The sequence below is a fragment of the Phyllostomus hastatus genome, unplaced genomic scaffold, assembly GCF_019186645.2.
Source record: "Phyllostomus hastatus isolate PE091 unplaced genomic scaffold, TTU_PhHast_1.1 phas_contig_16, whole genome shotgun sequence".
Classification (NCBI taxonomy): domain Eukaryota; kingdom Metazoa; phylum Chordata; class Mammalia; order Chiroptera; family Phyllostomidae; genus Phyllostomus; species Phyllostomus hastatus.
The window spans coordinates 10824960-10842310 of record NW_025333643.1 but is presented as its reverse complement, the minus strand read 5'-3'; the positions used below and the strand labels follow the sequence as shown (position 1 = coordinate 10842310).

General features: G+C 40.5%; 1 protein-coding gene across 6 annotated transcripts in view; it reads right to left on the bottom strand.

Annotated features, from left to right (window-relative positions):
• CACNA1D (calcium voltage-gated channel subunit alpha1 D) overlaps positions 1–17351 on the bottom strand; it is a 325060-nt gene that overhangs the window by 118123 nt on the left and 189586 nt on the right. For 4 of the 6 annotated variants that reach the window (XM_045832502.1, XM_045832505.1, XM_045832506.1 and 1 more), the window contains exon 8: positions 15486–15589. In XM_045832502.1, coding sequence (XP_045688458.1) covers positions 15486–15589 — 104 coding nt within the window. Of the gene's footprint in view, positions 1–14811; positions 14916–15485; positions 15590–17351 lie in introns of all 6 variants that reach the window. The other 2 variants (XM_045832503.1, XM_045832504.1) reach the window with 1 other exon arrangement.

The window sequence follows — 17351 nt, the reverse complement described above, 5'->3', positions numbered from 1 at the left end:
AAAAGGCCTTATACATCTTTCATTAGATTTATTCTGAGAATTTTTTTTTTGGTTTTATCTTCCCTATCTCTGTCAAACATTTTGAACATATGTAATACAGTTATAAAGATTCTTTTTATGTCCTTTTCTGCTAACTTGAACATCTGTGGGAGTTCTAGATTGGTTTCAATTGATTGATTAAATTGTCTCATTATGGATCATGTTTTTCTGCTTCTTTGCAGCTGTAGTAACCCTGGATTGAATGACAGCATTGTAAATTTTATCTTGTTGGGTGCTAGATATTTCTGTATTCCTACAAATAATCTAGTGCTTTGTTCTGGGATGCAGTTAGGTAACTTGGATCACACTATTTGATCCTTGCAAGTCTTGCTTTAATGATTTGCTAGGTCAATCTGGGGCACTGCTCAGTCTGGGACAGATAATTCCTCACAACTAAGGCAAATCCTTTCTGATCCTTACTCTGCCCAATGCTGTGTGAATTACAAGATTTTCCAGGCTGGCTGGTGAGAACAAGCAATATTCCTGGTCCCGTATGAGCACTGAACACCATCCTTTCTAATCCATTTGAATGTGCTTTTCCCAGGTATAAATAATTTTTCCACATATGTGTGCAGACAAGTACTCTGCTGAGTTCTTAAGGGGGACCTTCTGCTTATCTGTAGAGTTTTCTTCTGTCCAATACTCTGCCCTGCACACTTCAGCCACCTTGGTTTCCACAGACTCTTAGCTTCATCTTCTCACCTCAGAAAGAGGACACTGCCTGGGTCCCCTTTTCTGTGGCAGGGCCCCAAACTCCTTAAGCCAGTAGCTGTGACAGCCATGGAGCTGGTTTAGTTCACCTCCTGCTTCTTGGGGATCACTGTCCTGCATTGTGTGACATCCAGTGTCTTGAAATCCACTGTTTTACACATGCTGTATGGTTTTGGTTTTATTGTTGTTTCAGGTGGGAGGGTAAATCTGATATCTGTTTTCCTACCACGACCAGAAGCAGGAGTCTCTTTTAATTCTATTTTAATGGTATTTAAAAAATCAATTTTACTGAGCCACAGGTCATGAATATTCATGTACAAAATTTAGGTTTACAGTTTGGCTAATGTTGACACCATGTAAACACCACATGGTCAAGATACAGAATATTTATAACACCTCTCAGAAGGCTCTCTCATTCCCTTTCCCAAACTACTCTTCTTCCCCTCACCCTAAAAAAATCAATGACGTGACTTCTGTATTCTAGATTAACTGCCTCTTTCAAAACTTTGCCATATGTTCTTTTTCATACCTGGCTTCTTTCCCTCAGCAAAATGTTTTTGAGCTTCCTTGTATTCCTACTTTATTCCTTTTTATTGCTGAATAGGATTTCAACGTCTGAACACACCACAATTTGCTTATCCATTTATCCATTGACAGACATTTGGGTTTTTCCAATTTGGAGCTACTATGAACAAAGCTCTGTGAATATTTGCACACAAGTCATTCTGTGGACACAGGTTTTCATTTCTCTTGGGGAAATCACTAGGAATGGAACTGCTGAGCCATATGGTAAGTATACATTGAACTTTCAAGAAATTGACAAACTTTTTCCAAAGTGGTTGCACCATTTTATGTTTCTATGAACAACATATGAGTTTATCAGTTACTCTATACTCTTGCCAACACTTGATACTGCCAGTCTTTTTTATTTTAGCTAATCTACTACAGGTAGAGTTTGTACATATTCTATATATGTAGAATATTACTGCAGTTTTAACTTGCACTTAGCAGATGACTAATGATACTGAATATCTTTACATGTACATTGGCTATTCGATTATAATCTTTTGTGAAGTTTCTGTTCAATTAAAATGTGGCTGTTTTATCTAATTTGGCTGTTTATCTAATTTGTTAAGAGTTCTTTGTATATTCAAGATACCAAACTTTTGTCAGATATGTGTATAGTGAATATCTTCTTCCATTGTGTGGCTTCCTTTCAATTTCTTATTACTGAAGGGCAGGGATATTTTTAGAAAATACTTATAATTAGATCTAGGATACATTTCAAGTTAGTATTTATGTCTAGTGTGACCTAAGGTTCAAGGGTTTTTGGGGGTTTTTTTGGTCCAAAAGCTATTGACCATATACATGTACTTCTAGATTTTCTGTTCCACTTATTCATTTGTTCTATCTTTATGCCAAAACAACATTGTATGTACTGTAGTTTTATGGCAAGTTTTGAAATCAGGTAGTGTAAGTCCTCCAACTTTGCTCTTTGTCAAGATTGTTTTAGTTATTATAGGTCCTTTGAAATTATATATAAATATTAGAATCTTCTTGTCAGTTTCTATAAAATGACTATTAAGATTCATGGGGACAGCCTTGACTGGTATGGCTCAGTAGATTGAGTGCTGGCCTGCAAACCAAAGGGTCACTGGTTTGAATTCCCAGGCAGGGCACATGCCTGGGTTGTGGGCCAGGTCCCCAGTAGGAAATGCATGAGAGGCAACCACACATTGATGTTTCTCTCCCTCTCTTTCTCCTTCCCTTCCCTGCCTCTAAAATAAACAAATAAAATCTTTAAAAAAAAAAAAAAAGCACAGGCTCTTCAGTCTTTAAGTTCTGATGTGCTATGTTTTTTCAAGGAATTTGCCCATTTCTTCCAAGTTATTGAATTTATTGTCACAAAATTGTTAACCCTATTCTCTTATTATTTTGATGTCTATAACATCAATATTGATACTCTTTCAATTCTAATACCAGTAATTTATAATTTGCTCTTTATCCTTTGATTAGTCTTGCTAGAGATTAAACAATTTCATTAAGCTTTGCAGAATCCACTGTTGCCTTTGTTTACATTACCTATTATTTGCACTTTCTATCTTACTGACTTCTTCATTTTTTTCCTATTTTCTTTACATTTAATTTGCTTTTCTTTTTCTAGATTCTTAGATGGGAATGTAGATCACTAAATTTAAACCTTCCTTCTTTATTAATGTGTGCATTTAAAGCTATAACTTTCCCTCTAAGTGCTGCTTTAGATGGATATGCAAATTCTGAGAAGTATTTTCATTATCATTCAGTTTAAAAGGGTGAGAAGTGGGGATGGCTGGGGTAGGGGAGTGGTGGGGGGAGTGGAGACAACTGTGCTTCAACAATAAAAAATGTTAAATATTTTCTACTTTTATTGTAATATTTTCCTTTAAAATGTAAATTATTTAGAGATCTAGAACTTTCTAGACAGCTTATTGTTGATTTCCAATTTTAGAAAAAACATACTCTGTAAGATGTTAATCCTTTGGGATTTAGTGAGCCTTTTTTTTTAACAGCCCTGATGTGGTCTACTCTGGAGAATGTTCCATGTACTCTTAAACAGGACATGTATTCTGCAGTATTGGATGTGGTGCTAACTATCAATTAGATCAGTTTAGTTTATCGCGTTCAGGTATTATCTGTACTTAGAGTTTTTCAATCTTGCCCCATCAATTATTGAAAAAGGATTATAAAAATTTTTATGTTTGTGAATTTATTGATCTCTTTACTTAATTTTATCAGCTTTTCTTTCATGTATTTTAAAACTTACTAGGTAAAACTACATGCATAATCACTGTGTTTTCTTGATGAATTGACCCTTTTATGATTATGAAACGTCTATCTCTGAGATATCTCTATCTTTGGAAACACTCTTTGTACTGAAGTTTATTTTATATATTTGGTGTTACTATATTTACCCCATCCTTTCATTTTTAATCTATGTTTTTGTATTTACAGTTTTATTAAGTCTGAAAACTTACACTTCTTAATTAAAATGTTGTGTCCATTTCATTTAATGCAATTATTGATGTGGTTGGGTTTAGGTCTACCATTTTGATATTGATATTTTGTTTATCCCATATGTTCTGCATTACTTTCCTGCAGATAACTGAAAACCATTACTATTTAGAATTCCACTTTACATCTTATTTTGTCATTTAAGATACCACTTTATTTTATTTTTTAACCATTGCTCTAGAGATTATCATATGCATCTTTAATTTATTAAGTCTGCCACTAATTCACATTATATTATTTCACATATAATGTAAGAACTTTACAATAGCAAAGTTCCACTTGGCTCCCCTCTGTCTTTTGTGCTATTGTCATGTAATTTACTTTTACATGTTATAGTTCCCATAATACTATGTTATTATAGGAAATCCTCACTTGACATCATCAATAGGTTCTTGGAACTACAGTAAAATGATATATAACAAAATCAATTTTACCAAAGGCTAATTGATATAAACGAGAGTTAAGTTCAGCGTCTCATCAATGTTATAATGAAATGACATTGAATGAAACATTATTCAAGAACCAGCTGTATTTTTACTTTAAATGATTACCTTTTAAAGAAATTTAGAAATGAGGACAATTCTATCTTTACCTTTGTGCCTACTATTTTTGGCACTCATTATTTCTTAATGTATATTTAAGTTTGTATCTGGTATTTTCTTTAGCCCAAAGAACTTCCTTTAACATTTCTTGTAGTGTAGATTTGCTGGTGACCAATTCTCTTGGCTTTTGACTAAAAATTTCCTTATTTTACTTTTTAAAGAGGTTTTTTTTTTTTTTGCTGAATACAGAATTCTAGTTTTTTCTTTCAGCTTTTTAAAGATGCCAGTTCCCTGTCCTACAGTTTGCACTGTTTCTGAAAGTAAGTCATTGAATAATCTGATTATTTTCTCCCAGTATGTAATTGCCTTTTCCCCACTGGTTTCTTCTTAAATGCTGTATTTTTAATTTCAGTAAGTTGAATTTGATGTGTCTAGGTGTGTTCCTCTTTGTTTTTTTACTGCTTGGGGTTTGTTAAGCTTCATGGATTTGTGAATTTGTACTTTTCATAAAATTTGTGATATTTTCAGTCATTGTTTCTTTTTTTTAAAAGTACTTTGTAGTGTTTTGTTTTGTTTTTAAGATTTTATTTATTTACTTATTTTTAGAGAGGGGAAGGGAGGGAGAAAGAGAGAGAGAATCAATGTGTGGTTGCCTCTCACATGGCCCCCACTGGGGACCTGGTCTGCAACCCAGGCATGTACCCTGATTGGGAATCGAGCCTGTGATGCTTTGGTTCTCAGCCCGCACTCAATCCACTGAGCCACACCATCGAGGGCTCATTATTTCTTTAAAAATTGTTTTCTTTTTCATCTTTCTTCTACTTCTGGGACTCCAATTTCACACATACGAGATTGCTTATTATTGTCCTAGAGATCAGAAAGTCTCCACTGATTTTTTTTCCCTTGAGTTTCCAACCTGCTACTTATTTCAGATATTGTATTGTTTCTATTTCTCTACTGAGAGCTGTCACATGTTCTTTTATTATAGTCATCCTTTCCTTCTATTCCTTGAACAGGCTGACAGTAGCAATTTCTAAGTCTTTGCTCATTGAAACACTTCTGTCATCTCTCAGTTGTTTTTATTGACTCCCCCACCTTTGTTTATGGAATGTATTTGCCTGTTCTCTTTCACATCCTACAGTTTTAATGATGTGGGAAAACATTTGGAAAATATCTTGATTTTGGTGTCTTCCTTTAATGGGTGCTGACTTCTGTTTTGGTAGGTATTTGACTAATTGGCCCCTTGGCCTAATGCTTCTGCAGCTTGTTTGTAAGACCCGTTAGGGCAGGTTTAAAGTAATGCTTACTCTGGGGCTAAAGCAACTGCACCCCTCCTGCCTTGCATTTGTGAGGCCTCAAATGAATCTCCAATGGACTCATCAGGGTCAGTATACTCCATCTGGTCAGAACTCCTCTGTCCACTAGCATTGTGAGGTTCTCACCTGGCACCTAGCAACTTAGTACATGATCAAATATTTAAATAAGAGTCCCTATTTAGATTTCCGGAGCCCCTTCTCTGAACGCCTCTCTCCAATACTGTGCCCTGAAAATTCCAGCTATCTCAGCAGCCCAAGCTCTGCTCTTTGTCTCTGCAGCAGACAGACCGCTGTCTCTGCGGGGCCCTGCCTCCCTGCACCACAATTCTAAGAGTGTCTCGGCAGAAAGACCGGACAATTGTGGGGGACACTTCATGTGTTTCCCTTCCCTTTGGGATCCAATCCTATGTTGCCTGTTTCCATCTTCTGAGGAAAAAAAACTGCTTCATATATTTTGTCCAGTTTTACAGTTGTTGTTTATGGTGAGAAGTTCACTCACACCATTACTATGTTGTGACCGAGTGTGGATTAGAACAGTCGTGCACTGGTCTTCCTGCCCCCAGACTCAGTGCTCATCCAGTCCATTCACACTGCTTTGGCCAGAGTGATTTTTACATGTAGCTTTTTCCAAAATTTTACTGAGAAAATGTTCAAACATTCATAAAGTAGAAAGGACTATTAGTGAACACCCAAATGCCTACCACTTAGATTCCACAATTAACATTTTCTACATTTTCTTTATCACCTATCTATCCAACTTTCTATCCATCAGCAAAGTCATCTTATTTTTAAAGCATTTAAAGGTAAGCTGAAGATATCAGAACACCAAATATTTTTATATAACACAAATATGAATCATATTCCTTCTTGTTTAAAATTCAGCAGTGGGTTCCCTTGCTCTTTAGCGAATGACCTAAATCTGTGGCATGGTCTGGAAGGGCCTTTGTGATCTGGCCTCTGCTGATCAGCTGTCTTCTGCTCTCTCCTCTCCATTCCTGGCTCCCCAGCTGCCTGCCACCCTGGCCTTGCTTGGTTCCTCCAATGTCCTCTGCTCCTTCCTGTTGTATGGCCTCTGCATGTGCTTTTCCTCTGACTGGAACTCTCTCCCCCAGCCTCTTCTCCCACCTAGCCTGGATATGATGGCTATTCATTCATTCCTCTCTTCCTTCAGGATATTTCCCCTCATGCTGTAGACATCAGTGGTGCCTGTTAAACATTCTCCCAGCACCATGTACATGCCTTTCCAAGAATTTATAAAAGTTTCTAATTTTTGTCTCCCCCCATTAGATATACACTTCATGAAAATAAGAACTCTGTTATGTCTCACCACTGCAGCCCTAAAACCTAGTACAGTGCTTGGCAAATACACTACCACTGGGTAGGCACTTGAAAAAAATCATTAAATGAATTAATACAAGCCATTTTTTCTTAAGAAGTCTAAGACAAAGAAAAAAGTTATCTAACAAAATTTTCTGTTTCTTATTAGTCTGTTATAGTGAACCCAACCAGGTGATACAGGATCAACCCTAAATATTGCCTCCAAACCAAACACAGTTGTCCTAGTCCACATTACTGAGCAACAAGGTCATTAAGAAAGGTCCCACCAGGAAATCCACAATTTTTCAGTGTTCTTCTAGACAGCTTATCTAAATTCTCATAACTTCATAGATCCACATCTTCCTTCAGTCCTCAGAGATACACCTCTGAGTCCCAGATGTCTGTTTTGTTTCAGAGAAAACATTTTTCACAATATCATTAAGTGTTTAAAATCAGACAGTTCCCAACAACTCATTCTGTGCCTCTCCCCTATGTGTCCTCATTGCACACACCAGGCAAGCAGTGATGGCTCTCCTTTGCAGTGGGGCCTGTGAATGTTGTCTCACACACAGGAAGATACTTATGCCTTCAGCACACACACTTGCTGAAATAGTAAAATGAAACTCCAGAAAGGAACAACTGCTAAACTTTAATAAAAAGAGTTCCCTACATATGGACATACTGATCTTTGTATACTTAGCTGCCTTGCTATACCAATATTTCATCTCTGTAAGCAATTTTACCAGCCTGCAAAAGAATATTACATAGGAGGAGGAAAAAAAGACTGGCACAAAGCTGATACTTAGAGACATTTATCAAATATGTTTCTCACCAGAAGTCAAATTATTAAACTCATAAATATCCCTTCCATTGTAAAAGTGATAGCAACTGCTAATACCACCCATCGAACAGGGAACATGGGAAAGTTATGGCTTTAATTTCAACCATTAAAGTACTAATGGCTTTATGATGAAGAGTTGGGTCTGTGGACAAAAGCAATGCAATGAATTCTCTTCTCCTAAGATTTGGGATCAACAGACTAAACAGCCTGCCCTGAAACATGGATTGCCCTGAACCACCTCTCCCCCTCTCCTGAACCGTACATCCACCAGCCAGAGTGCAGTGGAGGGGAGGCTGCTGCTGGAGCAGCTGCTCAGGACAAGGCTCTCCACTGGCAAAATGGATGCCCAGGAGGGCACATGTGGCCAGAGGTGCCTCCTGGATTCTCAGAGGTCTGAGCTATGCATTTTAAAGAAGAACTCGCCAGGGACAGATGATAGCCACAGCTGACAAGTGAGAGAGCTCTACTGAATCTGTTGCTAGTGCCTGGCTGCTGTCCACTGCTGTTGCCAGGGAAACAGACGTCAGCTTGATGGAAACAAGGATCAGCGAAAACTTTCACTTACCTCGTTTCCACTGATCCCGACAGCCATTTCTATGGAAACAGTAGCTGTGAGCCAGTGGCAGAGAGGTTACCACTCACTTGTTAATGTCAGGTGTGGCTACCAGCCTGTGCACTTCAGGTACCGTGGTACCAACAGCACCAGGATCCAGCTGTCGGCTACCCCCGACAGCCTCTTAACTCTGCAACAAGAAAGTTCAGTGTTTAAAAGTACATATACATGTTTTGCTTGGTTCTTCATTTGAAAAAGGAAATTTAGCATTCTTCCATTTGAAGCCAAATCGGGGCTTAACTTCTTGTTCTACCAAAGCCAAACCTTGTGAAGTTACTAAAGGACCATGAGTCCCTCCCTTAGCATTCCACCCCACTCGCAACACTGCTTCCAAGTTCAAGAAAAGAGACATCCAACATTGTGGACTAATCTTTCACATAGTAGCCTAGACAAGCCAAAGACAGTTCCAACTAAAAGTTGGGAAGCATTTTGCTCTAAATGATCATTAGGGCCTTTTTCTGGAATTCTGGCAGCCTGATCATCACAATTACAAGAATTTTTTTTATTGTAAGAACTATCTACAAAGAACCCTCCACCATTTCTTTGTTTTTCTTAGTCTGCTGGTCAAGATAAAAAATTACCTCATGAACTCAGTACGATTTCATTCTGTAATACTGTGGTAACAAGTCATACTGATGGCCCCGTTACCCCATTACCTAACAGTATGCCTTTCAATGTTGTGAGCAACTTGGCTACTCTTTTAAGATGAAAGTATGGCAGAGGAGTGTGTACAGGAACAAATTCTGCTGTGCCTTTTCTATCAGCAGAGGCTGGTAAAGTACTGGATGAGAGCAAAATCCAATTCCAGTCATAAATAATTTATAACAGTGCCTATTCCCAGAGGGGATGTCACCACTTAGAAAACATTCACAAGCCATACAACCACCATCTACTCTGATATATTTTGCCTTCTTGCCAATGTCCAAGGGGAAGAAATCAGAGGAAGTCTCTGACTTACCATGGCTCATAATGGTTTGAATTTAAATGGACCAGGGTACAGATTACAATGCCCAAACCTGTTCCTGTTCTATCTAGTTCTGAAGCAATACAGCTGACAGTCTCACCACTACCACCACCTTCCCTCTCTACTCTCCACACACCAGCAGCTGCACAAGGAGAGCAGCCGGGCCTGAGTCTCTGGCATCGGGTGCAACCAGACCAGGTGTCAGAGGGATGCAACAATGAGAGTCAGAACAATCACCTGGTTTGACAATGGCTCTTCTACAATGCTTCACCCACCTCATCCCTGCCCCTTCAAAATGGCTAAACAGGCCTCCAGTAATATAAAATTGGATTAATGACTTAAAAAGATAACCTGTGACCTGGCAGATGTGCAATGTATTGGGACACAAAGATGCAAATTGATTTAGAGCTGAATGATTTTGAATTTGTAGGCATGGGCTGGGTCTACATTCAATCTTACCTCACAAAATCTGGTTTACCAAGAACATTTATCTTCCAACAATACACAAGGACTGCTTAAGAAAGGAAGTGTTTCAGATATTTTTCAAAAGATGCTGGCAACACCAAAGCTTTGGATTCATAGGTGAATTACAAATGATTTTAATCTATTATTTAAGTAGGCCCTGGAAGTGGTTTAGGTAGTAATAACCTTTAGTACTCATTGGCTGTATCATTATACATACACATGTGCATGTAATAAAACATTTAAAAGTATAACTTTACTTTTCACTAATGCAAACAGACCTACCTTGGTCAATAACTATTCATTGGTTTAAAGGAACTGAGTTGATTAGGTTTTCCTTGCATCAAACCCCATCTTATATACTCTTACTTGAGTCATCCTAATACAATGACCAAGAACTCTACACTTTTTTCATTGATTCCTCACCCAACTCTACATGACTGGTATTATCAGTTGCATTTTATAGACAAGGAAAGTGAGATTCAAAGAGGTAATCTGCCCCAAGTCTCACATGGTATAAGGTAGAGCAAAGATTCAAGTCTTAGTGATCCAACTCTAAAGCTGGTGTGTTTAACCACTGTGTTACAGAAATTCTGTTACCCCCAATTTGTGCCCCCCCCACAAGCATTGACAGATAGAACATCAATGCAATGATTCAGAGCTGCATAACCCTTTATAGCTGACAAAGTACCTCCACAGCCTCCTCTTGGAGGACACAGAACACAGTATTAACATGTGCACCAAGTACGTTTCTCTGGCTACTTTCAGGGAAATTCAGAAAATGGTACACTTTAAATACTTTCCAAAGTACCCCTTTGGCTATTTTTACTTTACCCAGGTAGGAGGTTCATAGATTTAATATACAGTTACATTAAATAAGTAAAATCCTTTATATACTTTTTGAGACACTTCTACATTCATTAGGTGATCTTTTTAAGATTTTATTTATTTTTTGAGAGAGGGGAAGAGGGGGAGAAAGAGAGGAACAGAAACGTCAATGTGAGAGAGAAACATCAATCAGCTGCCTCTCACATGCCCCCAACCCAAGCATGTGTCCTACCTTAGAATCAAACCGGTTACCTTCTGGTTCGCAGGACAATGCCCTGTGCACTGAGCCACACCAGTCACGGCCACTAGCTGATTTAAAGCCAGCCACCCTAAGGGGAAGGCAGATGCTGGGATCATCCCTGTTCGAGGGATAAGGAGACTAGGTCTCAGGACAACTAGCCAAAGTCCAGAGCTAGTGTGTGACGCTGGCTGGACCAGAACCCAGGTATTGTACTTCCCTTTTCACCTACCAGTACCTTCTTCGGGGTGTGAACTCCTGCACTGAGCACCACTCTAGCTTATGCAGGTGTGCCTAGCATCAGCTGGGTCCTGCAGATAAAGAACTGAGCCCGCTGCTCAGGAGGCCCCCTTCCCCCGGGCACTTGGCAGAGATTCTAAAAAAACAAAGCACTGAAACACTAACATGTTCTTTTATTTTTACCTGCTTACTGACAAAAACCTCAACAGAGACAGGAGTTAAGTGAACAATTTCAAAAGTGAAAAAGCATCAAGTTTCTAAAAAGCCAGCATGACAGGAGACATAACCTGTCTGAATTATAGATTTCAATGACACATTGTTTCTAATCACTGGTCATAATGGGACCATCTCTTCAATGACAACTTAATGTGAAACTGCAACATGAGTTACTGACATTCTCAGCTCTTCCCACAGAACACCATCATCAGAGATAAAGTCTTCCTCTGTGTTCACGCTTGGCTACGCAGGGCATGTGCTCCTAAACGTCATACTCACCTTGAGAAAAGCGGTCTGTTGTAAAACCAGAGACTTTCCCAGAACATCAATCTTAGCATGCTTTAAAAGTGTACAATGAATCAAGTGGCAGATTAAAATCAGCTCAGGAACACAGAAGGATGGCACAGCCACATAAAGAGAAGGAGCCAAAGAGCAGAAACAAGTATGTCCCAGTGGTTAACAGACTTAAAGACATGCATTAACATTTCACAATTCTTCATCAGAAGACTAAGGTGTGGTCTTAAACTTCTAATAGGAGGCTTTTATTTCAGTGCTTTTGGGACTCTGTTTCTATTGATCTGATGGCCCCTAAGGGGCTTTGCAACATACGCTTTCTTCCTTTTAACATCTGCATTCTTATGGTTTTGTTATCCCTCTAGTGTTCCATAAAAACACTGTGAAGAACCCTAAGATTAAAATGCAAATATTTTAAATTTGCTTTAACAAGAAGATGAATACATATGACACATTTTGATTTCTGGTTGCTTTCAGGGAAAGCCCAGGGGGAGTAGTACCTGGCAGAGAAACCCAGGTAATTGTTAGGGTAGGTGGGAGCATGCCAGTTCCTCCTAAGTTTCCCCAGTAGATAACTTATCATCCTTCAAAATCTGGCTCACAGCCCTGGCTGGGTAGCTCAGTTGGTTAGTGTTGTCTTGATAAGCCAAGGTTGCAGGTTCCATCTCCAGTCAGGGCACACACAAGAAGCAACCAACCAATGCATAAATAAATGGAACAACAAATCAATATCTCTCTTTCTCTCAAATCAATAAATAAAATAAAAAAAAGAAAGATCCAGCTCACAGCCCCTCAGTCTACACCTCCACCCTAGCTTTGCCTTTCTGCAGTGTGTAACAACAGTCTCTCTCACCAGGTGATGCATGTCTGAGCACTAGGTCTTCGTCTGTGTCTTAGACATCCCGGCACCCAGTCCTCTGGCCCAGAGCCGGGCAGGCAGCCGAGCTCAGGAAACACTGGCCAAATTAGTCAACACGGCTGAAAGGCTCTGCTTTGCAGACATGGTTCTTACTTTACACAAAATACCCCTCAGGGTTTCCTCCCGAAGCGGCCCTCCAGGCGGAGCAGAGTCCATATGCAGCCCACGGGAACATGCGCTGACAGGGGAAATCACCAGAACTCTTAGGTTTTATTTTAAAAATTCACATGTCATTTGTACTCTCCTTCATAAGGGTTCCAGTTTTGTTTTGATACAAAAATGGTTTTAGATTACTTGTAAATTAAATTATTTCCCCCCAAATATAGTTCAGCAAACTGACTGTTCCATATAGCTGTGTGTCTCTTTTTATCCCCCCACCCCAATTTGGAGACCCCTCCATGGGGGTGCATATTTAATGCCCACGAGTCTCATGAGGAACCCCTCCCTCCCATCTCTTCCTTTTTTTCTTTTTTAAGCTGCGACATCATGCCAGGGCAATGGTTCCTGCTCTGCAAAGCTCAGAGATAAGGCATGTCACCAGCACTGTTAAAATTAGTGGTTTCCATGGCCTCAGTCAGTTTGGTTGGGTTTAGGAGACACAAGGTGCCAAGGAATTCACAACAGAATCGCTGTTAACTTTGTACAGGCTGTTCCTGAGGCAAAATTAAGCACGATGCTGTTTCCCCAGGGATAAATTCCATCCTTACAATCCCAACACCAACCTGAGGCCAAAGGAGGTTCATTAGGAGGCAGGCACTTTTAAAGTTTTAAGTGAAAGAACATGGGGCTTGAGGAGACACTTCTCTGTAGAGGGAAGCTTTGGGAGAGGTGGAGGACTGGGGTATGCTTTCACCCCCTCACTCCTCTCACTGTGGGGCACAGCTCCGGGGCCATTTCTAGATGAGCCTTCACATGACAGCGTGTGTCCATGCGTGAAACTGATCACACTCGGTCAAGGAGAATTCCAAAATCTTTCTCCCCTGAAAACAGGCAGGGAGGTTACAGGAAATAAGAAGAAAAGCAGCAGAGATGGAACACGGACTCAGCTGTCTGCTCTGGAAAAGGCAGTGTTGTGAAAAACACAATAAAGGTCTCTTCACTGACTCAGCATTATATGAAGACATCACTTCTCTGACATACAAGCTCGACAAGCTCCGAAAGAGGAAGATAAAGTGAGTGACGAGAAAATTATAAACTCACTTGGAAACAAGTCTACCAACAGTATTTCCTGAGGATGTCTGTGCTCAGTGAGTAACAGGGGCAAACAGGGGCTCTGGGGAGATGGGCACCTCCTGGGCCTTCCCACACTGCAACCAACAGTTATGCTCTCCCAGCTGGAGCTGCTTCTGAGAGAGCTGAGACAGTGCTGGCTCCCTTCCCTGGGGCATGCACTCCCCTTTCTGGGGCATCTGTGGGGTGGTGAGGATGCACAGCTGGACCTAGGGACTCTGGGGCAACCACCACAGGCAGGGCAGAGCCCAAAAACCCCAGGAGTCCCCTTCCTGAGCCAGTAAGCCCTCTCTACAGAGGATGAATCACAGAGCTGAGGTGGTGAACAAAATGTAATTCCAAAAATGGAGACTGAGTGATGAGGACTATGATAAGACCAAAAGACATACATGTGCAAAAGCTGATCATTATTCTGCATTAGAGAAAGATTCTACCAGTTAAGATTAAAAATGTATTAGAGGGAAAATTCTCAGCAGGACAGCAGCAGAAAACCAAACTAATAAATGATCCCAATCTGAAGGATGTAAGAGTTTGAAATTTGTTCAGTATTTATGTGCTAATCTAGACTTCTTCCTCCTTCACAATGAAATCTGAAACATTATCATCAGAAATAATGTAATGGAAATATACATTATTTCAAAGGGCCCAGTTATGTACCAATGCAAATAAAACCATAAAAGATGCCCTTTCCTGGGGGAGACGAGGGCTGGGATTCTTTTTCCTCACTAGTAATCCACTTCTGCACATCAGCAAATGAACATAACTGGCTTCAGGGGAACGTTTCATTAAATTAATAGTGGTTGGCAAGCGTCAGAAACACAGACTCTCACAGACAGACACAGGCAGAAAGAATCACAGTTCAATCCAAAAGCAACACAGAGGGGACACCAGAGTCCACATGCATGCAGAGGAGCTGCGGGGCAGCTGGGGGACACACAGTGCCACCTCACATGAGGCAGCAGAATGTGCAACATGGATCCAACTGCTTACCCACTAAGGACACCAAGAACCAGGTTAAGGACGAAAAATGAGCCAAGGATTATCAGACTAACAAAATACACCCATGGCCATTCCCATCCTATCGCATCATTCACCTGTAAAATGTAAGGAGATCAGTCATCAGTTATCTATTTACTAAAGAGCGGAGCCCCAGGAGCAGGTGCCAGACCACTGGGGGCTTCGATGGAAGATTAGTGCTCCTAGGAAGGACCCCACCTAGGACCTTTCAATTTTTTGCCTTCAACTAAGGACAAGTTCTGTTGTTGCATTCTGTGGCCGACAAAAAGTTGGCCAGGACCAGCTCATTTACCTACTGTTTTGTACCAATTAATCTGCATTATATATTTGGATCCAGACCAATAAAGCAATTATAAATGTTATCTCATTTTAGGATGGAAAAAAGACAAGCAGTGGAAACTATTTAAATCCCAAGCAACAACACTGATTAATTTCTGGTCAATAACTATTCTATAGCTTTCTTTCATAAAAGCTGGTGAGGTTCCAGGAAACATCATGATTCGGGAAGCCTCTGCAGGCAAGAAAGCATCTTGGAGGACGTGCAGAGTGCTTGGCACCCACCCGGCGGCCCCCATCTAACAAAGCCTGTGTGGTCTTGGCAACTGTCCTCGGGACTCTGCTTTCAAGATGAAAGAGGTGTAGCTTACCCGCTCAATACACCAAGTACAAGATTTAGTACGAAAAATGACCCAAAGATGACGAGACTGACAAAATACACCCAGGGCAATTCAAATCCCATAGCATCATTCATCTGTAAGAAATAAGATGGTCTCACAGGAGCGGGTTAATAAGAAAATCTAGTAAGGAGAGAGGATCACATTAGAGACAGCATTCTATACATTTAATGAAACATTTACTTAAATTCAAATTGGAGACAACAGTAGCCAATACATATTCATTCTATATTCCCAACACATGCATGTACACACACAGTTATCACTGTTTTCAGGGCAAGTAAGAGCTAACTTTGGCCACTGGTAGGGAAATCAGCTGGGATTTGGGCTCTTCTTCACAAGAAAGCTGCCTTGATAAGGGATTTTCAGAAAAGGTCTTGGTAGAGGACAAAACTAGTGCTTAGCTGAAAACTATGTTCTCTATCCAAGTTGTTAGTACTATTTTTGCCTTTAAAATTTGTGATGGTGGAAAAGTCATACAGAGATAAATTGGCAACATTTGACTCTATAAATTCAATTCTTAAAAAAAAACTAAAATAATAACTTTCCATTGGAAGCCAAGCTCTCTAAGGAAACCTAACCTAACCTAAATCTGGATTATCCTCAATCAGTAAGTGCAAGCACAGCTAAACTAATGCAAAACAGACAAGTGTTCAGAAGTCAGCTAGCTGACTTACATTCAAGGGCGCCCTTGGGAATGAGATATTTATGACTGCACCATAGGAAGGACCCAGGAGAAGGAAAAAGCCCTTATCCCCCACACCTTTCTCGGATCTAGATGACCCAGCCTTGAAAAGCTGGCTTCATCTTGCCTTCAGCTGTGAGCTGACTGGCTCGTCTGGAAGAACCCCTTGCCCTACTGGTGGTGCAAGCTCAAACAAGGCAGTCAGATATGGCCTCCCCGACAGGCCCAGGAGAGGTTTGGTCATGAGCAGCTTTCATGCCAGGGCACACAGCAGCTTCAAGGTCCATGCCGGATGGGACCTTCCAACAGCGCAGGTCACTGTCAAATTGGGCAAACATTTCTCCCAGGAAGGAGATGTTAAGGATCAGTCAGGGACAGAATGAATGACCCCAGGCCTGGCTGGGCAGGAACTATATATAGCCTGGGCCAATTGGTGGCTTGGGCCTCGCAGGTGCAAGCCCTTAGGCCTTTAAGCATGTGCTTTCCTCCGTGTTGTATGACTCCAGGTTTAGGCTTTACAGAATGAGGCTCATGCATTTCACTGTTTGCCTTATGCAGAAGCCGAACAGGAAAAAAAGGAAAGAAAGAAAGAACATTAAAAAAACCACCTAACATCTGTTGCTGAAGTCTAAGGAAAGGGCATTAAATCCCTTATGAAACACCTGTTTTGGCCACATGAAAACTGATGTGCTTAACAGAACTCATATCAGTCTGCACATCTTACTCTGGCAATCAGAGTAATGAATGAGCCAAGGCCATGGCTGCAATTGTTGATCTAATTAAGCTGGATAAACTAATTTCAGCAGGAAGGCAGAGGGTAATTCTTCCAAAGCAACTACACCCTCAAACTGACTTAAAAACCTGTGTGTGGAGGACAAGAAACAGGCTGCCTAGTATAGTGGCCAGAGCCCAGCCTGGAGTCAGGACCTTCCACAGGGACCTCTCTGTTGGAACAGACGGGCGTGTGACAAGGAAGAGAAAGCTCATGGGATGGGAGATCAATGTTCATGTCCAGGACTCCCACCAGGAGACCTCACTTTTCTACACCTCTGGCAAAGGCAGTGGGCTTGGGAAAGGCTAGAGCTAAACAAAAGCCACAGGAGACTTTCTCTAAATCTGTAGAAGTTGGGGAAGAGAAACAGAACTCAAGCCAT